Below are 26,190 nucleotides of genomic sequence, written 5' to 3' on the forward strand. Positions count from 1 at the left end.
TCGGGTATTCTGAAATTGACTAAGGTTGGATTTTATTGTGAATTTTACCTCAGTGTGTTGGTTATTGGTCTGTTTCATTCTCAAAACTCTTCAGACCTGGGATGATAAGACCTCGTGGCATATTCCTAAATAGTCCTATATTTTCCTTGATGAGTTTATTTCTTCTCCCTTCTCCACTGCCTCCACATCTTGTTCTTTAAAGGTTAGTTCTGCCAGATTTGGTATTTAATTATAGATCTTATTTGTTCATGTATTTGTTTGCATCTCTTTTTATTCTTTTCCTCACATTTTGACCTTTTATGAATTGAGCTGAGAGTTCATCAATTTTATCTTCTAAGCTAGCTTTTGAATTTTAATATTTATTTTGGCTTTTTAAGCTCAATGAACTGTTTCTTGTTCATTTAAAAACAAACCTATGAGTTTTAGTCCCAAATACAAAGATAGACACTCTCCTCCTTTCTTCCCCCATTACCCAGCTTTCCCCAAGAGCATAGATAGAAAGCCTCCTCCCCTTTACCCAGTCCTACCAAGAGTGTAGACACCCTCCTCCCTGTGATCCAGCTCTACCTAAAGCTTTGCTCATGTGTATTCTGTTTGCACCTGGACCTTTACTCTGTATGGTTTCATTTTGAGTAATTCTTGACTGTTGTGGTCAAGGGAAGGCACTAAGTGATGGGAACAAATTAAATCTTGATGGCTACAACAGGTTTTATATGAAGAGGTTTATTAGGTGGATATAAAGAGAGGGAGAGAAGGGAGTGCAGGACATGATGGGGGGAAAGGGAGTGGGGGGAAAGAGAGGGAAAGAGAAAGGGGAGAAGGCCAAGAGGCCAGGAGCAAGAGAGACCAAGAGGGAGACCACGTGTTGGGTTGTCCCTTTAAGGGGCAAGGTAACCATGCCTTACAGGTGTGGCCACCTGTCTGGTGACACATGATGACATCATAAGTTGCTAGGCAACCCAGAAGTAGGTTTTGTTCCGGAATCCTAACATTTCTAAGGTGCAGTGCTTTTACTCTGTACTTCTTCCTCATTTCTGCTTGACCTTTTGAATAAGACTATGTTTTTAAAATTTAAATACTTTTTTGCAAATTTCATCCATAAGTACTGTGCTTATATCATTTCTACCTTTTTTCTTAACTTCTGTGTTTCCTCTACTTTTTTGAAATATTGACCTCTTGTTCATTAATTATTATTATTCTTATTGTTACACACATGCATACACAGTCAATAACTGTTCATGATTCTTTTTATCTTGAAGCATTATTAAGTCAAATGTACTATAGAAATTAGTTGCTTGAATCTCCAACAGAGAGTTATGTTTGATTCCACTAATTTAGTCATAATCTAGTGAATTGATTCAGTGAGACAGCATAGGTGAGTCTACTATATGCTTTTGTGTGTGACCAGAGATTGGCCTGGTAGTTACCTAATGCTATCAGTACCTCAAAGAAATAATGTAGGTCCTTGGAGGTCTTGTATAGTTCATAGGAAATAAGCCTCCCATTTTTCTTGGACAGTGTTGTATTATCTTATGTAAGAGAAACACCTTTTTCTCCTTCTTATAGTTTTATATTTTATTAAAAACCCACTTCTAACCCTAATTTTTATTTCTTTAGGCATAATACAAAGGTAACCACATCACTTCATGACATGGTAGACCAACTGGAAAAAATTCTCAGGTGAATGAAAAAGACAACTTTTTTGTTCTGTGCTTACTAAGGTGTGTTGTCGGCCATGTACTCGAGGCCTTCCTGTCAGTCATGTCCAGTGTCACTGTGTAGTCCTGTGACTGTCTCTTGAGTATTTTCTCAGTGATGCATGCACTATAATAGCATGCTGGGATATGAACCTGATAAGCCTGAGTGTATGTGGCATGCACATCTGCTGTGCTCCCCAACCCCATATCTCTCCTCCTCTGTGTAGTTTTTGCTGGGGTGTAGAACTCACTGTATATATCAGGATGTGTTTGAACTCATGGATAATCTTCCTGCTTCTGTCACTCCTGTCCTTATATTACAGATGTGTGCTTCTTTTGCTTGTCTGTATGTTTTTTTAAAAAGCATTTTGCCATGTAGCTCAGGCTAGCTTCAAACTCACAGCAGTCTTTGTGCCTTAGCCTTATTGTGTTGGGGTAAAAAGTATGAGACGCCATTCCCAGATAAGCCTATATTCAAGTCTAAATATTCCCACTCACCAGCTATGTAGACTTTTGAACCTCTGGCTTTCTTATCTGTAATTGTTATTTCATGAAATGATGAAAGTGCTCTTTGATTAAGAAATTAAAGTTCCTCACACTTTCTAGGCACATAAGAAATGTTAATTTATACAGCAACAGTTGCATCAGTCAGCAAACAGTGTCTATTACACTGATAAGACTTGGAGCACAGTGGTATGTTTGACTGACTGTTGGGGTAATATCAAGCTGTGTTGGAACTTTAATGCATCTTTGTTGGGATAGTCTTACTTTTATAATGAAATGTTGAGTTTGAGCCATCATTCTCTGAGACTGAGATATTTTGGAATTTACTAGCATTTATTTTTATGTTTATATACACACTGTAATTCTTCAATACTACACTGTTAATGAAATTGAATACAAACTAGGAGCTGGGAGTGTAGCTCAGTTGGTGGAGTGCTTGCCCAGTGTGCACAGAGCTCTGACCCCCATGTATGCCTAAAACACATGTGTGGTGGCCTGTTGTGGTAATCCCAGCACTAGGAGGTGGAGATAGGAGAGTCAGGAGTTCAAGATCATCCTAAGGTGTGTAGGAAGTTCATGGCTGGCCTGGAATATGTGAGACCTTGCATCAATAAGAAATGAAAAAGGGAGGAGAGAGAGGAAGCAATATGTAATTATTGATGATATCATTTTATTAATAGTGTGTATATAGAAAAGCATCATTATTTGGAGACTATTTACTCTTTTTTGTTCACTCAAACTAGAGAAGGTAGTGTAAAAATATTTTAAGTTGCTTTAAGGGAGCAGAATGGTCTATATACCATGGTGCTTGTGTACTGCCCAGAATTGCAGTATAGTAATAAAGTTTCACATTTACCTTAATATTGTGCATGCTTTTAGAATGGAGGCAGCTTGCCAGAAAGATTTTGAGTTAGATATTTCATTTTTTGAAGGATAAGCCATTTATTCCATGCAGGTCTAAGAAAAGCCAATGAGAAATACATAGTTGGATATATAAGTTTTATTTTTGGTAATAATTAATGTAATAAATAATATTGGATCATGTATACCTTTTACTTTTCCACCAGTTGACTTAAATATAATTTAAATTCTCAAGATACTTAGTCTCTTTGGACAATGTTAAATATTTCTTCTTTTATTTATAGTGTGTCAGAGCTTTTGAGAAAACATGGACTGGAGAAACCAGTTTCATTTGTCAAGAACACCCAGTCTAGCTCAGAAGAGGCACGTGGCCTGATGGTGCGACTGACCAGGCACACAGGACGGAAGTATGTAACAAACTCAATTGACTGATGTTGTAATTGGCGTGTGTTATATCACTTGTTTTCTTTTTTGACAACTCCTTTAAGTTATATGATTGGTCATTAACATACTGCATTTATAAAGTTTATAATTGGTAAGTTTTCATATGTTCATATACTTATGACACATACAATCATGATATTCAGAATAATGACCACAAAAGATAAAAGCCCTTACACATTGCCTTTTCATAGTTCTTTTCCTCCTCCTTCTCCCCCACCCCCACAGGGCTGCTGCTGAGTTTTTTTCTATCCCTTTACATACTATTTTCTATCATTGTTTCTTTTACTGAGCATCATTGTTGTGGCTTATCCATGTTGTGCCATGACTCAATAAGTTAAGCTGTTTCATTTGCTGAATAGTATTCCATGTATTGTGTTTATTTCACATCGTATATATGCTCACCTGTTAGTGGACATTAGGGTTGTTTTGAGTTTTGATTTTTACAAACACAGCTTTTATAAATATTTAATTATTTTCTTCAAATGAATGCATTTTAAAAAATAAATACATAAAGGTGGTTGGCAAGGTCATATGCCAAATGAAAAACAAAAAAAGAAACCCTGCCAAATATTCCTTTCAGGGTTCTTACAGTTTCCTTTGAGCAGACTCTCTCTCATCTTTAATCAACTTCAAAAGTCAACCTGTGCTGTTGGGATTGTCATGTTGTTAGTTTTTCAAGGAAATATTTTTCACAAACTTTTATTTTATTCTTTTTCTAGCAAACTTTTAGATTCACACAAATTATCACCAGTTTTTGGTTATTTTTCAAACTATGGGTCAAAATTTTCTTCCTGTCTGGTTTGTATCACAGCATTTGTTGGAAACACTAGCCTTTCTTTACTAAATTGTCTTTGCAACCTTACTGAAAATCAGTTTCCACACAGGTGAGGCTGTGTTTTGACATTTTTATTCAGTTTCTTTATCCATTTATTTTTCTTCAAGTAGCACACTATGTTAGTTATCTCAGTTGTATTATAAATATTGCAATTAAGTAATATTAGTCTTCTGACTTTTAAAATTTACTTTGCTTATATGATATAGGTTCTTTGCATTGGAATTAACATTTTAAATATTATTATTTGTGATTTTCTTTTTAATTAAGAAAAGAATCTTGCTATATAGCCCAGGCTGGCCTTGAACTCAGTATGTAGCTCAGGCTGGGCTCAGCCTCATTTGTTCAGGTTTTATCCTCCTGAGCATTGAGATTACAGCTGTGTGCTAAATTCATTTGGGATGTCCATAGTTGTACAGGTCTGTTCACTGCTGGGGAGTATTGCTGTGCCAGTCAGTCTTCACCCACTCATTCCATGGGCAATAGCGTGCCTTTCTGTTCATCTCAAAGTTTTCATATTTCCAGTCTTGTAATTATGTAAAGTCTTGTAATTATGTAAAATTGATTCCTAGGTATGTGCGATGGTAAATTGCTCATTGTTAATGTATAAGTGTTCAATCTGTGTGTGTACACTTGTGAGTTGGAGTCTCCCTGTGTAGCTCAGACTGGTCTCAAACTCATGATTCTCTTAATTCTTATGCTGCACCTTCTGAATATGAGGGCCATAGGTATTTATCACCTGACCGATCAATTGATCTTTCATATATTGATCTTTTGTCTTCCAGTCTTGCTGGATTCACTTTATGTTGTTGAGTGTATAACTTAATTTTTATTCTTGTTGCATAACATACTTTCTAGCAAACTTCAGATACTAATGTTTTCACATGAATAGGTTAATAAAAGATCATAATGATTTTTTAAAGTAGAGTATTGGTCTTTAGTAATTTTTAGCTCTTTCCGTGCTGGTATCATTTGAAGTAGTACATTTATTCTGATGGAGTTGTGAATTGTGCTGTTTCTCTTTGGAAATTTATTTTGTTTCAAGAGAGCTAGTGAAATTGAATTCATTAGTTAATTATTGCATTTTCCTCCCATTCTCAGAAGACACATTTTTTAATTCTGCACTTATTTATAATTTTTAGTCACATTATTTTTGATTATTTTGTTAATGTTTACATTGCTTAATCATGAATATATGATTTTTTCACATTTTCATATGAATATTTTGTTACAGGGTTGGACAATTTTGTGTCTATTTTTATCTATCTATCTATCTATCTATCTATCTATCTATCTATCTATCTATTTTTGTCAGTCTTGCACATTATTGTCATTGCCACCTCAGGCCTTGACCTCATATATACGCATACAGCGGCTACTCCTTTCACTGCTGCTTCTTGGTCTTCAGCTTCTCTTTGTGCTTGGTGAGCCAGTGACACATGACTCTAGTCTTCTTGGCTCATAGGTCTAGAGGCTTGTATTTCTTGTCCTTGTGGAATTTTCCTAGGTTTTCTTTTTGAGTCTGATTAATGACAGTGAGAACACGGCAATGCATTTGCAGACAATGTGTTGCTGCACAGGTCCTGAGCCTTAATCTTGGCCATGGCTGTGTTGCTCACCACTGAGGCTGCTGGATTGAGAGAGAAAGGACTTTGAAAGTGATTTTTTTTTTAAATGTGTATTTGTGTTTTGCCTGCACTTGTCTGTATGAGGGTGTCAGATCCCTTGGAACTGGAGTCACAGACAGTAGTGAACTGTTATGTGGGTGCTGGGAATTGAGACTGGGTCCTTTGGAAAAACAACCAATGCTTTTATTTTAACCCCTGAGACATCTCTCCAGCCCTATTTTTAAAAATTAATTTATTCATTTCTTTTGCATCCTAATTATAGCCCCATTCTGCCTCTCCTCCCAGTCCAACCCTCCTTTCTTCTTGCCCTATCTCTCCTCCCCTATTCCTCAGAAAAAGGGATCCCTCCTTCACCAACTTTCCCCAGCTCTTCAAGTTGCATTAAGACTGAGCACATCCTCTTCCCCTGTGGTCTGGTGAAGCAGCTTTGCCAGGGGAAGTGTTCAAAGAGCAGGGAATAGGGTCCATGTTTCAGACAGCTTCCGCTCCCCTTACTAGGAAACCCATGAAGCCTGAACTGTCCATAGGCTACATCTATGTAGAAGTCCTAGGTCCAGTCCACGCATGATCCTTGGTTGATGCTTCACTCTCTGCAAGCCCCTCTGAGTTCTGGTTAGTTGGCTCTGTTGGTCTTCTTGTGGAACTCCTGTCAATTTTGTGTCACATCTATAGCAGCTCATGTAAAATGAAGAAATATTTGAAATCTGTCTAAGCCGTACAGTAAGATGTGAGGGAGAAAATGAATTGCCTTGTAGAAAAGTTGGCAAAAGAGTTTCAAAGGTATTTCCAACTATGTAAGATCCAATGAGGCCATAAGCAAACTGGCAAGCTTTTAGCCCACTCTGTTTTTTTTGGGTAGATACACAGCAAGGCCTCAGTGCGAAGGAAAGACTTTGCACTGGCTGTGAGACAGTGCAAAGTGTGGAGAGCCTGATGTGAAGAGGCTGATATAAAGTTGAGTACTCAGAACAAGGGTATTCTGAGATAGAGTCAGAACTTGGATGTGGTCCCCACGTGTGTATGAGGAAGTTGCCATAAGAATCTGTCACGTAACGATGCCCGGAGAGGAATCTTAAATCCTGGTGGAACAGAGAACAGGCTTGCTGGCAGTAGAATTAAATAATGAGTTTTTAGAGATACAGTTGAGTCTGATAAAAGAAGAAATGAAATTCCAGTACTAATAACATAGTGTTAGTATTCAGCTTTTGTAAGTAGAGTCAAAGTCTTTGTCCCAGGAATGTCTTAGTATTTTGTCCACATCTCTTGCAGCAATATACTATCTTTATTAGTAAGCATATGTGCTTTATGTTTTCTTGTATGTTGTACATTATAGCCACTGTGTGCTTTAAACGGGAAGGAACTCACATGGCCCTGATAATTACTAACTGACTGCTACAGTCTTACGACAACTTTAAAAGGGGTTAGTGTCTCCAGGGATATGCTGCTTATTCTAGGACCTTTGCCTTCACAATTGGAAAGTCTTGTTTATCCACTTGAGTTCCTTATTTGCTTCTGATGTGCCTAGTGTTAATTTCTACCCATGGTGTTCTCCTTACTGTGTATATTTAGAAGAACATGCTCTCACTTTCAAAGTTATCAGTTTGCTATCTGTCTTAGTACATGAGCATGTCCAAGCCTTCAGTACCTCTAAAATAGTATTATGTACATCATAAATGATGACAGAGCCCATCACATTTGTCATGAATCCAGGTTTTACCATCTTGAGTATCGTATTGTTTATACCTGGGCTGGGAGGTATCTATCTCCAGTACGGACTTGTAACTATTATTGTGTACACAGGCATCTTGTTAGTTTGCTAAATTCCCATTTCTTCAAATCCTGCTTTTGATTCTTATTTACGGTTGTATTCTGAAAAAGGGCCATTTTCAATGATGTGTTATAATTTATTTTAATTAGGATTTCTACTAATGGCTAGCCATGTGTGAGGGAACATTTATACCATCTGTCCTAGTGCTGATGGCTTCCCGAGAACAGCTGCGCTATAAGACTTGCATTCAGCCTGGCAAGGCCAAGGTCTGATTTTGTTGAGCTAATAAAGTGGACACAAACTTCAAATATTTTGTTACTTCACTGCCTTTAAGCCAAATCTGAAAGGAGTCCCACAATTCTTTGAAGTCCATCAAAAAAGTTCAAGGAGGAAGATTAAAATACTGGTAGCCTATAGACGCCATACTGGAGCACTTACAGCAGCAGTGTGCTATATACGTTTGTGTGCCAGGGAAGGATGTGTTCTCCTGTGCCTCACTGCACATGGAACAGGAAGAGTTGTTCATTTCATGTAACAGTGGACATCACATGGGCAGTGAGGCTTGTGCTTAGAAAAAGTTCAGTCATGATGTCTCAGCTCCTTGGGAGGCTGAGGCAGAAGGACTGCTCAAACCCAGTCTTTTGAGGACAGTCTGTGCAACAGAGACATCCATCCTGCAAAAGCAGAGGTGCTCAGGGAAAATGATTTTATATTATTATATACTTAGGATCTATCTTGTCCATTTAAGCACATAACAGTTAGAAATGGTGAGTATTATTGTTGCTCTTGTTGCCATAGCATCTCTCTTTGTAGGACAGGCTGCTTTAAAATTAAGATCCCCTTGCCTCAGCCTCTTGAGGGCTGGGATAAATGGTGTATACCACAGTTCCTGGTAATAGTGATGACTTTAAATGACAATATATTAAGATAAAAAGACAAAAGATTCATGTAAAAGAAACATCTGTTTTGTATTTGAGAAACTGAAATGGCATCTGCTGTTTTCAAATGTTGAGCCCTGTTATTCTCTAGAACCTCATAATTAGAGGTAAACGTAGTGATTCCAAGCTTAGGTACAGTGAAGTAAGATGAACTGAGAGAAGCAAAGAGACTTATAGCATGTTCTCCTTCCTAATGTTTTGTAACATAATTATGTCTATAACAAAACCAAACCTGATAATTATCTATTCATCTGCATTTATCAAATACTTTATCAGGAACCTTGGGTACCTTTTTATATATTGTCCTTTAAGTTAAACTAAATAACAGAGAAGGCAGCCTAGCAATCAGATGAAAACAATGAGCTCCATACAGGTTATTGAGCTCATCTGTATGCTCAGAACATCTGCTTCAGTGTCTGCAGCTTCCCAGACTTAATCTTAACCATTCCTCATGATTCTGTGAGTTGGGCTTTGAGTAAAGAATGTGAGTGAGGCCTGGATGGCTGCGCAGAGGAACTTGTATGTGTAAATGAGAAAGTACAATGAGACAGGCAGCTAGAATCCTCCACTTTAGCCTGTTGTTTCAAAAGGAAACTGGAGAAAACGGGAGGGGGAGAATGAAATAGAAGTGTTGGTTTGCACTTCTTAAAGCTGTTAGGGCACCCAAAGGTTGAAGGTAGTAAAGATCTGTGTTAAAAAGCTCCCTGGAATACAAAAATTTGGAACTCATAGGGACTGTCTGGTAGTAAAAAAGAAAGACCTAAGGTAGACATGATAGTGAAATAAGTGAGGGTAAGAGGTACTATGTGATAGCCATTCACCAGGCAAGACAGTGTTGTTTGCCATAGTTGAGAAGGTTGATGAGCCCTGTTTTTGATGAGGCAGGAATAGCTATACAGAATTTGACTGGTATAGACCAGAGAGTAACCTGGGGTGGTAGAGTGCATAAACCAGTCAAGAAGGGCTAAAAAATGGAAGGAAAAATGGGGCCAGTCTTGGTCTCTGTCACAAATATAGCAAAATCTATGTTGAAGTTGTCTTCAACATAGGGGGAAAATTGATGGAAAACCTTTTGAAGGCTTTAGAGTTTTAATCATCAGTTCAACCAGGGAAGACTGTTTGAAGATGCTGTGTCTACCACTGTGGAGGAAGAAGCTCTTATGGGCTGCCACAAAAACCTTTAGCTCCCCTAATCAGGAGGACATGTGGCTGCAGGTAAGGGCTGTGCAGGATGATTTGGAAGCCCTAGACTGACCTGCATGTTTATTTGTTTTCTATAGCAGAATATCACTGGGGGGGGTGGTTGTTAATGCATATTTATTTTCTTCTGTTGAACAATACTGGGGTGGGGGATGTTGGAACCAGGTATTCTCATTTTTGGTAATTCCAGGACAGTGAACAGAGTATGGAGGGCAGAGTATTTAGATAGCAGGGTGCAGACAGAAGGATTAAGCTTGGCGTAATGAATATTGACATTTCTCTCATGTGGTAGATTGTTTACCTAGCCAGAGGCATCTTATTAAGACGTGTGTCTAAAGGAGGCATTGGCTGTGTCTATAGCTGCTATGCAATGCCAGCCAAGATTCTGTCAAGCCCAAGAGTGAGCATGAGTACAGTCCACTCAACAATGTGGGTAACATTAACCAAATACTGTCTGGATAGGAGCTGAATGCTTTGGTCTTCCTTAAGTAGGCTTACTGACCTCCCTTTTGAAGGGATCTTGGAAATTATGTCTCAGGAATTGTTACAAAAGATACTGTCTTTTTTTGGAGCTGGAAGCTTCTTTCTAAAGCAGGTGTTAATGCCAGTAACCACTCTGGTGCTCTGGAAGCTTGTCCATGGTCTGTCACCTGAGAAGGTAACTCCTGATGGTCACTGTTTATTGCTTGTGAACTGCTGCTGGGTATTCCACTTAAAGCAGTGGCTCTCAACTTGTGCTTTGCTAGTCCTTTGGGGTCACGTATCAGATAATCTGCATATCATATATTTGCACTTGGATTTATAACAGTAACAAACTTAGAATTATGAAGTAGCAACACAAATAATTTTATGCTTGGGGTCACCACAACATGAGGAATTGTATTAAAGATTCATATCATTAAGAAGGTTGAAAACCACTGTCTTAAAGCTAAGCATCCAGCCACAGTGCTCATGGTTCCCATGTCCCAAACCTGAGTGAGTGGTGATGTTTTAAGGTTGCCTCCTGTTATTTATTTATTTTTTTAATGGTGAAAAAAGTATTTATTTAGAATTAGCCATCTAGACTCAGTTTAGATGATCCCAATCTTGTTGGCAACATTCAGAGCATCATAATCAGGAACCAACTGAACATACGCCTTCTCTCCATCAGGCCTTATCAGGGTATTAACTGGCCACATCAGTGTCATAGAGTTTCTTCACAGCCTGTTTTATCTGGTGCTTGTTGGCCTTGACATCCACAATGAACACAAGTGTGTTTTTATCCTCTATTTTCTTCATGGCTGACTTGGTGGTCAGGGGAAATTTGATGATGGCATAGTGGTCAAGCTTGTTTCTCCTGGGTGGACTCTTTCGAGGGTATTTGGGCTGCTGCCGGAGCTGCAGGGTCTTGGGCTGCCAGAAGGTGGGTGATGTGCGGATCTTCTTTTTGTGGCTCTGGATGCCTTTCAGCACTGCCTTCTTAGCTTTCAAGGCCTTTGCTTTGGCTTCGACTTTGGGAAGGACAGGAGCTTTCTTCTTGGTGAGAAAGCTGCCTCCTGTGTCTTAATGTTCAAATGAAATTTTAAAAGACCCTTGGTAGCCAGGCCCGGTGGCTCCTGCCTATAATCTCAGTGTACTACAGTCTAGGGCAGGAGGATCAAGAATAATTGGAGCTACTCATGTATTCAAGGCCTGCCCAGTGGAGCTATATGATGAGATAATGTCCCCCCACCAAAAAAACAAAAAAACAAAAAACAAAAAAAAACCCAAAACTAAACAGAAGCAACTAAGGAACCATACAAAAAGACTTGTGGAGGGGTACAGTGATGGAGGTAGATTTTGAAACTAGTGCCTGTTTCTGTTTTTTTTTTTTTCCTACTTTATTTTGCTGTTTTTTTTTTCCTCCCCATAGGAACTCTTTTTACTTTTTACTACAAATTCAAATGAAATTTAGAGCTATCAATTGTTTGAGAGTGGGTGTGTGTAGACTGGTAGTACCTGGCAGTCTTAGGATTTAGGTTTCATGGATTGTCTCTCTTTCCCCAGGCAGCCTCCTGTTGGTGAGTCCCATTGGCGAATGCTGCTGCAGGACATGCTGACTATGCAGCAACATGTGTACACATGCCTCAATTCCAATGCTTGCTATGAGGTAACTGAGGCTATATACATTTTGTTTTCATTTTGATTGTTTTGCTATGAGGGAGGAACTGTAGGATGCATTGTACATAGTGTGATTAACAGCTGATGGTTGATTAGCTAGTGCTCTGAGTTGAATCCTTTTCATACTCCTGTCTTTGTTTACTGTGATAGCATCTACTTAGCAGATGAGTGCTCAGAGAACCCTACATTTCATGTTTCTCCCCACAGGTTTTGGTGATCACTGCACCTTGATGACTGGGGGTGTAGTTTGTTGGTAGGGTACACTGTAGCTTGGGCAAGGTCTTGAGTTCCATCCCTTCTGTGCACACACACACACACACACACACACACACACACACACACACACGACTGAACTCCAAACAAAAAAGTCAATTTATTTAAAGTATCCTTAGGTGAGTCTAAATCTGACCTCCCTTTCTTAGCTATGCTGAATTGTAGGAGGCCTCTGATTTTCTATGCTCTTATCTTCTGCTTTACATTTCTTCGCAGGCATGATACTTTCCTTCATACAATCTGTTGCTTGTTTCATATCACTCTGTAGGTACCTGCGTTTGTGGCATGGAGTCACAGCAGCAGAGCCTCCCAGGTCACTCTTTCCTTGGTCACTCCCCAAGCTTCTTGCATGCTCCAGTAGCTCCGTTGAGTAGGATGTAAACCTACCCTTGCTGTGACTGTGTGTACACCATTCCTTCTGCCTGGAATATAGTCTTTTTTTCTTACTTGGCAAACTCCTGATAAATTTTCATGGCTAGGCTGTCCAGTTATGCCTGCTAGGAACTCATCAAACTTGCCTTCATGGTAGCACTCCTGTAAAATGAGTGGAGCTGTGTATAGACAGGTTCCCATGGTTTTGCCTTCAGGTGCTAGGTAAGCATTTTACTATCATATCATTTGAATATCTTGAATATCATTTGAATACTTCACTATTCATATCATTTGAATACCTCTCTGCTTAGAGAACATTAGAAAGCAATTATGAGTTCTGAGAAGCCTCTAGAAGACAATAAAAATATTGACTTGACAAAACTAAAGTTTTAATATATACCTTTTAACATATGCTGTATCATCTGATTTTGGCTGATAAGTTTTGTTGTCCTTGGAAAATAATTTGAAAGTGTAATGGCATAGCTTAGAACATGGTGGACAAAGACTGACTTGCAGCCTATTGAATGAAGGCCAGATTATTCATTTTAGCAAGACTGTTTACATTTTAGGGTGAGTAAATTGCATTTTCCCAGTCTTGGTCATGGTGTCCTATGGCTTTCTTGTATGAATCATTGAAAGTTCATTTGACTTGTGCTTGTGTATGTCAGATCCACCTTCCTGATGCCAGTGAGGACAGTTGCCCATTCCTTAAATGCTTTTGGCCACAGTTTCTACTTTATAGACATTCTTGTTATATTACATGAGTTTGTTGTTGTTGTTTGTTTGTTTGTGTGTTTTTAACCAGGCATATTGGTAAAGGCTTGTCTGACATTATCCCCCCCCCCCAAAGAGCAAATGATAGGGCAATGCTATGAAAGCTGGAACTCCTGTTCTTCATGAGGTTGCGATCATCTCATCACTGTCTTCCATGTCTTCATCTACCCATGTATGGTAGGGAAAGAACATATGTCACATCATTATATGCTTAGGCTTGGGAGTCACACCGTTTAATACCTTTCTGGCAGAAGTAATATTAAATAATTAATTTTAAGTGAGTCAGAGCCATTAGTACAATAAATTCTTGCAAGGTACCCCTTTTATCAGGGTTTTTTATTTTATTAAAATCCTGTTTAATATCCAAGTTGAAAACCCTTAGTGCTCCATGTTATAGTTTTAATGTTCATGTGTAAGCTTATGTTTATAGTCTGATGCATTCCTGAGTGTGGATTCAGATGAGGCTGAGGAAACAGCTTAGTAAGACAATACTCATTCCTGAACACACTCCTTGGTTGCTTTTTTTTTTTTAATTTTTCATCAATTACATTTTATTCATTCTGCATTCCCCCATAAGCCTCTCCCTCCTCCCCTCCCAATCCCACCCTCCCTCCTCCCTCTGCATGCCTGCCACTCCCCAAGTCCACTGATAGGGGAGGTTCTCCTCTCCTTTCTGATCTTAGTCTGTCAGGTCACATCAAAAGTGGCTGCATTGTCCTCTACTATGGCCTGGTAAGGCTGCTCCCCCCTCAGGGGGAGGTGATCAAAGAGCAGGCCAATCAGATTATGTCAGAGGCAGTCCCTCTTTACATTACTATGTAACCCAATTGGACTCTGAACTGCCCTGGGCTACATCTGTGCAGGGGTTCTGGGTTATCTCTATGAATAGTCCTTGGTTGGAGTATGAGTCTCTGGGAAGTTCCCTGTGTTCAAATTTTTTTGTTCTGTTGCTCTCCTTGTGGAGACCCTGTCCTCTCTAGCTTTTACTATTTCCCAGTTCTTACCTAAAATTCCATTTACTCTGCCCAACAGTTGCCTATCAAGCTCAGCATCTGCTTTGATAGTCTGTAGGGCAGAGGCTTTCAGAGGCCCTCTGTGGTAGGTTATTTTTATTTTTTTAATATTCATCATAGGTTATTTACTTTGTATCCCAGCCTTAGCCCCCTCCTTCATTTCCTCCCATTCCCACCTTCCCTCCCTCATCTCCTCCCTGTCCCTTTCCAGGTCCACTGCTAGGGGAGATCCTCCTCCACTTCCATCTGACTGACCTTAGCTTATCAGGTATCTTCAGGACTGGCTGCAATGTCCTCCTCTGTGGCCTAGCAAGGCTGTTCCTCTGTCAGGGGCGGGGGAGGGAGAGGTAAAGGAGCCAGTTCTTGAGTTCATGTCAGAAATAGTTCCTGTTCCCCTTACTAGGTAAACCCAATTGGATAATGAGCTACCATGGACTGCATCTGAGCAGGGGTTCTAGGTTATATCCAAACATGGTCCTTGGATGGAGAAACAGTCTCATAGAGGACCTCCGTGCCCTGATATATTTTGTTCTTGTGGAACTCCTGTCTTCTCCCAGTCATATTAGCTCCCCCTTTTATCATATGATTCCCTGCACTCTGCCGAAGGTTTGGTTATGGGTCTCTGCATCTGCTTTGATATGCTGCAAGGTAGAGTTTTTAAGAGGCCCTCTGTGGTAGGCTCCTGTCCTGTTTCTTGTTTTCTTCTACTTTACATGTCCATCCCTTTTGTCTTTCTAAGTGAGGATTGATAATCTTACCCGGGGTCCTTTTTCTTGTTTATGTTCTTTAGGTGCACATATTTTAGTATATTTATCCTATCTCATAGGACTATATAAGTGAATATATACCATGTGTGTCTTTCTGATCCTGGGATACCTCACTCAGGATGATCTTTTCTAGATCCCACCATTTGCCTACAAATTTCATGATTTCCTTGTTTTTAATTGCTGAGTAGTATTCCATTGTGTAAAAGTATCACAATTTCTGCATCCATTCCTCAACTGAGGGACATCTGGGTGTTTCCAGGTTCTGACTATTACGAATAAAGCTGCTACAAACATGGTTAAGCAAATGTCCTTGTTGTGTACTTGAGCATCTTTTGGATATATGCCTATAGCTGGATCTTGAGGAAGTGCTATTCCTAATTGTCTGAGAAAGCGCCAGATTGATTTCCAGAGTGGTTGTACAAGTTTACATTCCCACCAGCAGTGGAGGGGGGTTCCCCTTTCTCCACAACCTCTCCAGCATGTGTTGTCACTTGAGTTTTTAACCTTTGCCATTCTGATAGGTGTAAGGTGGAATCTCAGGATCGTTTTGATTTGCATCTCTCTGATGGCTAAGGACATTGAACATCTTTTTAAGTGTTTCTCTGCCATTCTGTATTCCTCTACAGAGAATTCTTTGTTTAGCTCCTTATCCCATTTTTAATTGGATAGCTTGGTTTATTGCTTTTTAATTTCTTTAGTTCTTTATATATTCAGGATATTAGCCCTCTGTCAGATATAGGGTTGGTAAAGATCCTTTCTCAGTCTGTAGGCTGTTGTTTTGTTCTGATGACAGTGTCTTTTGCTTTACAGAAGCTTTTCAGTTTCATGAGGTCCCATTTATCAATTGTTGCTCTAAGAGCCTGTGCTGTTGGTGTTCTGTTCAGGAAGTTGTCTCCTGTGCCAATGAGTTCCAGGGTCTTCCCCACTTTTTCTTCTGACCGATTTAGTGTGTCTGGTTTTATGTTGAGGTCTTTGATCCACTGGGACTTTAGTTTTGAACAGACACTTTTTGGTTTGATTCCTGCACTCCTAGTGTAGAAAATATGAATTCCTGCGCTGTAAGCAATTGTAAATTATGTGTCTCAGATATGGTAGTCCCATATCTGTTACAGTCAGCAGAATGGGTCTAGTTGAGAGTAGGGCAGTACAATTAGTAAATGACTATTGGATTTTATTTATTGTTTACTTACTTTATTTATAGACAATTTATGTACTCCAGGCTGCCCTAGGGCTCAGTTTTACTACCTGAATCTCTCAAGTATTAAGGATACAGGTGTGTGCCATCATACCCATCTCCAATTCCATTTTAAAATGAACTTTACTTACCTAAGTCTTTATTTATTTTTTAATTCAATTTTTATTTTTTATATTAATTATAGTTTATTTACTTTGTATCCCTGCTGTAGCCCCTTTCCTCTTTCCCTCCCAATCTCACCTTCCCTCCCTCATCTCTTCCCTGTCTAAGTCCCCTGATAGGGGAGGTCCTCCCCTTCCATCTGACCCTAGCTTATCAGGTCTCATCAGGACGGGCTGCAAAGTTCTCCTGTATCTGATAGAGGGCTAATATCCAGAATATACAAAGAACTAAAGATGTTAAAAAGCAACAAATCAAGTAATCCAATTAAAAAATGGGGTATGGAACTAAACAGAGAATTCTCTGTAGAGGAATATAGAATGGCAGAGAAACACTTAGAGAAATGCTCAACATCCTTAGCTAAATCTTTATTGTAATGATTTAAATAACACATTTTGTTTCATCCAGTGCAATTTCTTTCTAGGGTGAATTTTTTTTTTTTAATTAAGGTGGAATTCGTAAAACAGCAAATTAACTGCTTCAGTGTAGGTAGTGCATGCTTGCTTAATCACCATGTCATGCAGTCCCCATTTTTAAGATAAATACAATTTTGATTTACTGCTTTGGATTTCAGAACCCTCGTTTTGTTGAACTGAGCCTCCCTTGTTTATTAGTAACTCTGGGTTTTTCTTATTTCTAGATATTTACGGAAAGCCTTCTCTGCTCCAGTCGCCTGGAGAACATCCACCTCGCAGGGCAGATGATGCACTGCAGTGCTTGTTCGCTTAAACTTCCAGCTGCTGAGGCCCAGAAAGGAAAACCCCATTACAGGGTCAGATATGAGAGAAGTATTGACTTGGTTTTGGCTGCCAGCAGAGAGTACTTCAACTCTTCCACCAACCTTACTGACAGCTGCATGGATTTGGCCAGGTAGGACGTCTGTGTTCTGTGAGTTCTGGGTGTATGTCCAAATGCAGATTATCTCAGTTGTATGTTGTGTACACTATATGAGGAGCTGTTGTTTACTGGTCTACTATAGGGATGCAAGCAATTAATTATGAGATACCTGAATTCTTCTTTAGCCCCTGCCCCCCTTACTGGCATTCTTTAGCTGAGTCATTGTCTATAAGCCTCTATGCCTTTTTTCTTAGAAAGTGTTCATAGGTTCACCTATAAATTCTAGTTCTGAAATTTCAGCATTGTGGGTAATATTTAAATCCTTTGCATAGCATCTACTCCAAAGTTGGTCCCAGGTAGAAACTTCTTGCTTTAAAATTTAGTTCATCCCTTGGCCTATCATTAGATCATTCCTTTTAGTTAACATGAGAAACAAAGTGTACTTCTGAGTTTTTATAGTCTAAAAAATATTTCACTGATCTCAAGGGAAATTTATGTATTGAAATTAATATTTATAAAATAAATTTTTATAAAACTGAGTCCAATAAAAATCACCCCAAATATATATTACATCTGAGCATTAAGTGCTCCAGAAATCCTTTTGTATTAGGCCCTTATTATTCTGTTGTTATGAAAAATTCTGAGCTTTTTCTCTCAAGTTTTCTAAGGAGTTTGAGAACAGAGGATTATGGAAGAGAAAGTATCCTATAGTGAGATAGGAATCCAGCAGGAAGCATCAGCTTTAGGAGGTATAGGAGCTTTTTAGTGGTCCTGTTCTGTCTAGCTTCAGTCAGCCTTCCTAACACTGCAACCATTTAATACAGTTCCTCATGTGTGACTCCCAACCAGAAAATAATTTCCTTATTACTTCATACCTGTAATTTTGCTACTATAGTGAACTTTAAATATCTGATATGCAGGATATCTGATATGTGACTTTTGTGAAAAATCCTTTGATCCCCATGGGGGTCATGACCCACAGGTTGAGAACCATCGGATTAGATTGTGCCTTCCTAGGGAACAAGTTCCCATGGCATGAACCCAGGGAGGGATACATGTGCAGACCAAAGCAGTAATTTCAGTCTTCGTAAACAGTGCCTCGAGTGCCTTAGTTTGGTTGCACTTCTCAGCAGTCTGAGCATTACTCTAACTCTGCTGAGAATCCTGTAGGTCACGCTTTGGAAGTCCCAGTCTACTCTGTTTTTCTTAGAGTTTTCCCTTTTAGACCACGTTGTGCTTTTCTTTCCTCCATTCTGGAAGTACATTTGAAAACTTGCTTCCTATTGTGAGGGCAATTGGCAATATTTGTGACTTGAGCATCTCTTGTAACATCTGAAGTTTTGTTTCTTGTAAAAAAAGCTGAGGAAAGCTGGGAACTTCTTCAGCATCTGGTGACAGTGACTTTCCAACTGTGTACCACACTATTACTCTAACTAGCTAATAGTCTGTAAGAACATCTTCACTTTGTTTAATGGTAAAGTACTGATTTCTTATTTTAAGAATATGAGATATTTCAAGCTTAATTATTCTGGTATTACTTACTTTGTATATAAGCATGCAATTTTATAAAATAGAGATACTATACATTTTTGTCATGACTTTTTTATATTAATTTATGCCAGTTTGTGAACTGAAGCTTCACATATGCTTCACAGCGTTGTTTTAAGTGATTACACTCGATTTGTTCGTCACTCTTCTGACTGAATTTATCTGGTCTCAGTTGTCTTCTTTTCAGTGTTGGAGTGTCAGTAAAGCGTGAGGATAAGGTGTCTTCTGCATCCAGATGCCCATGCATCAACTGAGTCCCAGCTAGTCCACAGCCTTGCAGCACTGGCTTCTTGTAGACTTGTAGACTTATAGACTTGAGGGAGCTGTGTGATCTTTTCCGTGTGTGTGAAGATGCAGGTGCCTTTGTCATGTGCGGCCAAACAATAGTATCTTTTTGTAGCGACCACCACTTTACTTCTTTAAGACAGAGTCTTTTACTGAGCCTAGCTTTTGCCAGTTTTTGGAACTACTGAGTGACAACAGCCAGCAGGCCCCAGTGAATTTCATGCTGAACTCCTCCAGTGGCCTTTCTCCTCCAAAAGTGGGATCACAGTCTCATGTACCCAGGGGTAGCTTTTCACATAGAAGCTGGGATCTCATGCCTATGGCAGGAAGCTTCCCAGCTCCCCAGCTCCCCAGCTCCCTAGCTCCCCAGCCTCTTCCCTTTCCTCTGTTGTGATCTCGAGTTTGTAAGTGGTCAGACTGTTGCTGTTGTGTGGACAGTGTAGAGTAATTGGTAGGCAACAGGTAAACCGTTTATGAAAATTGTTTATGTTACCTAATGGTTCCTGTTTGCTTTCTGTTAGCACATTAAACACTAAAGTACCCCTTCTCTAAGCATTATGGGCACCTCCACTTGGTCTTATTTTAAAAACTGTTTCTAGCCCTAAGGGTTTTTTTTAAGTTTTTTTATTTTATTTTTAATTCTTTATTAATTACACTTTATTCACTTTATATCCCCTCTGTGATTCCCTCCCTCCTCCTGTCCCAATCCCTCCCTTCCTCCACCCTCTGCATGCATGCCCCTCCCCAAGTCCACTGATAGGGGAGGTCTTCTTTTCCTTCCTTCTGACCCTAGTCAATTAGGTCTCATCAGGAGTGGCTGCCTTGTCTTCTTCTGTGGCCTGGTAATGCTGCTTCCCCCTCAGGGGGAGGTAATTAAAGAGCAGGCCAATCAGTTCACATCAGAGACAGTCCCTGTTCCTAATAATGGAACCCACTTGGATACTGAACTGCCATGTGCTACATCTGTGCAGGGGTCTTAGGTCATCTCTATGCATAGTCCTTGGTTGGAGTATCAGTCTCAGGAAAGACCCCTGTGCACAGATTTTTTGGTTCTGCTGCTCTCCTTGTGGAGTTCCTGTCCTCTCCAGATCTTACTGTTTCCCACTTCTTTCATAAGATTCCCTGCACTCTGCCTAAAAGTTGCCCATAAGTCTCAGCATCTGCATTGATAGTCTGCAGGGCAGAGCCTTTCAGAGGTCCCCTGTGTCAGGCTCCTGACTTGTTCCCTCTTTTCTCCTTCTTCTGATGTCCATCCTCTTTGCCTTTCTGGATAGGAATTGAGCATTTTAGCAAGAGTCCTCCCTCTTGACGAGATTCTTTAGGTGTATAGATTTTAGAAGATTTATCCTATATTATATGTCTATATGAGTGAGTGTATACCGTGTGCATCTTTCTGCTTCTGGGATAGCTCACTCAGGATGATCTTTTCTAGATCCCACCACTTACCTGCAAATTTCATGATTTCCTTATTTTTTTTTATTGCTGAGTAATATTCCATTGTGTAGGTATACCACAATTTGTGCATCCATTCCTCCACTGAGAGGCATCTGGGCTGTTTCCGGGTTCTGGCTATTACAAATAAGGTTGCTACAAACATAGTTGAGCAAATGTCCTTATTGTGTACTTGAGACTCTTTTGGGTATATACCTAGGAGTGGTATGGCTGGATCTTGAGGAAGTGCTATTCCTAGTTGTCTGAGAAAGTGCCAGATTGCTTTCCAGAGTGGTTGTACAAGTTTACATTCCCACCAGCAGTGGAGGAGGGTTCCCCTTTCTCCACAACCTCTCCAGCATGTATTGTCACTTGAGTTTTTGATCTTTGCCATTCTGATGGATGTAAGGTGAAATCTCAATGTCATTTTGATTTGCATTTCCTTGATGGCTAATGAGGTTGAACATTTCTTTAAGTGTTTCTCTGCCATTCGATATTCCTGTATTGAGAATTCTCTGTTTAACTTTGTACTCCATTTTTTAATTGTATTACTTGATTTTTTTTGCTGTTTAACTTCTTGAGTTCTTTATATATACTGTATATTAATCCTCTGTCAGATATAGGGTTGGTGAAGATCCTTTCCCAGTCTGTAGGCTGTTGTTTTGTTCTGATGACAGTGTCCTTTGCTTTACTGAAGCTTTTCATTTTCATGAGGTCCCATTTATTGATTGTTGATCTTAGAGCCTGTGCTGTTGGTGTTCTGTTTAGGAAGTTGTCTCTTGTGCCAATGAGTTCAAGGCTCTTCCCCACTTTTTCTTCTAAGCGGTTTAGTGTGTCTGGTTTTATGTGGAGGTCTTTCATCCACTTGGATGTTAGTTTTATGCAGGGTGATAAGTATGGATCTATATGCATTTTTCTACATGTAGACATCCAGTTAGACCAGCACCATTTTTTGAAGATGCTGCCTTTTTTTCATCGAATGGTTTTGGGATCTTTGTCAAAAATCAGGTGTCCATAAATGTGTGGATTTATTGTCAGGGTCTTCTATTCGATTCTATTGACCCACCAGTCTATTTCTATGCCAGTACCATGCAGTTTTTAGTATTGTTGCTCTGTAATACAGCTTGGGATCAGGGATGGAGATACCGCCTGAAGATCTTTTGCAGTAGAGAATTCTTTTAGCAATTATGGGTTTCTTGTTGTTCCATATGAAGGTGAGGATTTTTCTTTCCAGGTCTGTAAAGAATTGTGTTGGTAATTTTATGGGAATTGCATTGAATCTGTAGATTGCTTTAGATAAGGTGGCCATTTTTACTATATTAATCCTGCCAAGCCATGAGCATGGGAGATCTTTCCATCTTCTGATATCTTCTTCTAGTTCTTTCTTCAGAGACTGGAAATTTTTTTTCATACAAATCTTTGACTTGCTTGGTTAGGTTCACAGGAAGGTACTTTATGTCTTTTGTGGTTATTGTGAAGGGTGTTGTTTCCCTAATTTCTTTCTTGGCCCTTTTTTTTTTTTATACAGGAGGGTTACTGATTTTTTTTGAGTTAATTTTGTATCCACCTACTTTCTATCCCTAAGTTTAACTTTTTGTTTTTGGCTTGTTGTTGTTGGTGGTGGTGGTCTTCCTCTTTTTACAGTTAATTCTTAGGGATTTTTGTTGTTGTTGTTGTTGTTTTGTTTTGTTTTGTTTTCTATAAAAGGAATTGAAGAGTTTGGGAGATTGTCATTCAGTGAACTAGTTGCCATGAAAGCTGGAGGACCTGAGTTTGGATCCCTCGTACCCACATAAAAGCAACACATGCCGGCAATGACTCTGTATCCCCGTGGGGTAAGGTGGAAGGGTGGACAGAGGCAGGCGCCTGCAGTTCTCTGGCCAGCTAGCCAGTTATCTATTTCAATTTAGATCAGTTAGTTCAGGTCAATGAGAAAATCTGTTTCAAAATCCCTGAGGTAAAGAACAACCTGGACAGATAGCTGGTGTCAGCCTTAGACCTGTGTGCATTAATGTGCACACACATGAACAATACACGCACAACCCTTTATGATACAGGAGTATTTGGGCTTGCCTGTCTGTGTTTAACTTTACTGCCCAGTTTTAATTCCAGCTGTAGTGTCCCATCTTACTTTCTCTTTTTAAAGCGTGTGTACGTGTACTTGCTGTGGATGCTCACGGAGGCCATGCGTGGTTGTCTGATCCCTTATGCCTGGAGGGTTGGGACAGTTGTCAGGTACCTGACGTGGGTTCTCAGAACTGAACTCCAGTTGTCGGGAAGAGCCAACTTACCAGCTCTGTTCCAGTTTTTTGTTGTTTGTTTGTTTGATTATTTTGTTTTGTTTTGGATTCTTTTATGTCATTGTTTGAAAGCCTAATTGTCAGTTACTTTTATGCTTTCCATTTAATCTTCAAGCTCATTCAAAAGTGGTTCTAATTGTGATAGCTGTCTATATTCATTTTCTCCTTAAATGACTGGTAGTTGTTTCAACTCTAGCAAAAGTGAAGAGCAACCCTTTTCCCCATTTGTATCTTTTGTCAGAATAATTTTTTTTTTCTTCAAACTATTACTGAATTTGACAGAGTTCTTTAAAGTAGTTAGCAAATCTTTTTCTTTTTCTCTGGAGATACTATTTTTATTTCAAGTGCTGAAAATATCAAGTAGAATAGCCTTTGAAATTCTAAGTTGTGTTTGACCTAAAGCTCTTAGGCAGGTGTTTCTCTGATGATTATAAAATCTTCTTACTGTCTATGCTTTCACTGCTTCCCTTTCAACCTCAGAAAGATACGCTTGGATTTCCATGTTAACCTGGACTTTTTCAGATGATGCCATGTATATATAATGTTGTGCTGGGCTAATTGTGGCCGAGACATTTGTGTTTAACATGATATTGAGTATAAAAATATGTTTTTTTATTTATAAAGTATTTATTTTTCAATTTGAAAATTGATTTTTTATGAATAATACATAGTTTTCCTCAGTTTTATGCAATGCATCCAAATCACATGGATTCAAAGTAATGTTAGTTTACATCTAATACTTTATTGTATTTCTATAAATAATGCAAATGAAAATAATAATCATTGTAACAGTTTTGATGTATGCTATGGAATATCTAATATTTATATGCAAAAATATGTAAATTAAAATTATAAATTATAACACGATTTAAGATACTCATTGACATTTGTCCTTTAAATTAAAGGAAATTATATGATGAAAAATTTCAGGTTACTGTTGTTTTTACATTTTAAAGTAAGTCCATTTAAGTGAATTATGCAGTGGTGTCATTCACTGTGCTTCACAGTTTAGTGGGCTCCACTGAGTATAGTATGTTGAAAGAAACCAATGGATAAGTAGACTCCTATGTGGTCATCTATAAATATGTGGATCTAAAAGTCCTTAAAAGAATATCACTTGGCATTTACGTTCATAATAATGAACACACAACTCAATGTGGATTCCTAGGAAACTGTGAGCTCTGTGCAGCTTCTGTTACAATCCTTGTGCTCACAAAGGGACAAATGCCAACTCAAGCAAAAAGACTTGTAGTCAGTCAGTGATCCTTTTCATAATTACACTCATGGACCTCTCAGATTTTATCTTTTACAACTATGTACCTCCACAATCTTCATAGGCACCTATAGGCCACCATAGCATTTATATCCCAGATTGAAAACTCATGATTTTATATATGTAAAGTTTCATATATTAAATGTTCATTTCTCACCCCATTTTATTAAAAATAGATTTTTTCTCACACAATGAATCCTGATTGCAGTTTCTCCCCCCCTCTGCTCTTCCCTTCCCACTCAGATCAATTCCCTTTTGTCTCTCATTAGAAAAGAACAGGCTTCTATGAGATAACAATAAACATTAACAAAATAAAACATACTCAGATAAAAGAAACGAAAAAAAATTACATGAAAGTTGGACAGTGCAAATCAACAGAAGGAAAAAAAAAAAGCCCCAACAGAAGGCGCAGGAATCACATTCTCAGGAGTTGCATTAAAGTACTAAACTGAAATCTATAATATATAAGCAGAGGTCCTGGTGCAGACCTGTGTAGGCTCTCTGCATGCTGCTTCAATCTCTGTTGAGTTCATATGTACTTTGCTCAGTAGATTTGGAGGGCCCCTGCTCTCCTGGTGTCCTCTATCTCCTCTCATTCCCACACTCCTTCCACCTTCTCTTCAGTGGGATTCCTTGAGCTGAGAGGGGAGCTCTTCTTCCTGTTCCTTCTCTTCCTCTTTCTTTTCTTCTTCTCCTCTTCTTCCTTCTTTCTTACTTCTTCTTTTTAAAGGCTGGTAGTATTTGTTTTTATCCTGGGTCCTTAGCTATCTCTTATCTAGTCTCTGGTTCTGTGTAATCCAAACAGTATTGGGTATGTCCTCCATCTCATGGAATGGTCCTTAAGTCAAATTAGATGTTGGTTTGTTATTTTCACAAGCTTTGTATCTCCATTGGCCTAGAATATTTTGCAGACTGGACAGATTGTAGATCAAAGATTTTGTGGCTGGGTTGGTGTTTATGTTTCTCTTTGGTAGCTTGCAGAGTACTTTCAAGTACCAAAGACACTAGAACACGTGGGTGAAGGATCTATGTAGACACCAACATTGACCAGTTCACTGTCAGTGACTTGTGTGGGTGTTATCTTCATCAATGGGGCCTTGCTGTCAGTTTGTGGAGAAAAATGTGTTGTCTTGGCAATAGCCTGGGTTCTTTGGGAATTTTCATTGGACCCCTTTAACCAGCAATTCAATTAGATATCACCCAGACACTGTAGTGGAAGCTTCATTTGATAATGAGAGATGGCCAGGAGAGCTCCATCTTCTTCCTTGTTTGAAGACTTCATTAGAGTTGCCTTCATATATTTTAGGAAGTTTTGACTGCACTTGGTTTTTACGACAGTCCCCAAATGCACCTTAGTGCTAGCTATTTCTCCCCACATTCTAATTATATCACTTTCTTCCTCCTTCTTTCCTTTAGCCGTTCCCAGCTACCTTACCTTAAACCCTTCTGTGCACCTCTTAGGTTGATAGTCTCTTTTTCTTTTATTACATTTGCTACACACATTCACACACATACATACACACAAATATCTATGATATGTACAAATAGTTCTGAATATAACCCATTGGGTTCATTTTAAAAAATTTGTGTATATATGGTTGCATATGATTTCAAGGTTGACCACCATGTGGTGGGCAGCTAATAATGGGGCTCATCCCTGGGAGAGGCTAATTCTCTTCCGAGTATTCAATAGTTGCTTGATTTGTTGTCTGGCTGCAGGACTTTATTGCTTCCATGTCCATTGCAATTGCTATTGCTCTGGTCTTATTTATACAGCTATTACTAGAAGAAACTGATTCACAGGAGACATCCTTGTTTCTGTCTCTTTTTCTTCTGTTATCTCTTCTGTGGTGTTCCCTGAGCCATAGTGGCAGGAGCTGTGATGTATATGTATTTGTTAGGGCTGGGCTCCCAATGGTCTGCTGATCTCTCCATTTTGTCCACTTGTGGTC

The 26,190-nt window shown here is 39.1% G+C and overlaps 1 protein-coding gene and 1 pseudogene across 5 annotated transcripts in view; one reads left to right on the forward strand and one right to left on the reverse strand.

Moving 5' to 3' along the window:
• Positions 1 to 26,190, forward strand: part of Nbas (NBAS subunit of NRZ tethering complex) — a 307,505-nt gene that overhangs the window by 109,339 nt on the left and 171,976 nt on the right. For all 5 annotated transcript variants that reach the window (XM_060366017.1, XM_060366025.1, XM_060365995.1 and 2 more), the window contains 4 exons: positions 1,618 to 1,680; positions 3,347 to 3,469; positions 11,898 to 12,000; positions 17,205 to 17,434. In XM_060366017.1, the coding sequence (XP_060222000.1) occupies positions 1,618 to 1,680; positions 3,347 to 3,469; positions 11,898 to 12,000; positions 17,205 to 17,434 (519 nt within the window). The remainder of the gene's footprint in view (positions 1 to 1,617; positions 1,681 to 3,346; positions 3,470 to 11,897; positions 12,001 to 17,204; positions 17,435 to 26,190) is intronic.
• Positions 10,943 to 11,532, reverse strand: LOC110551302 (large ribosomal subunit protein uL23-like; annotated as a pseudogene).

The sequence above is a fragment of the Meriones unguiculatus genome, chromosome 1 (assembly GCF_030254825.1).
Source record: "Meriones unguiculatus strain TT.TT164.6M chromosome 1, Bangor_MerUng_6.1, whole genome shotgun sequence".
Lineage (NCBI taxonomy): Eukaryota > Metazoa > Chordata > Mammalia > Rodentia > Muridae > Meriones > Meriones unguiculatus.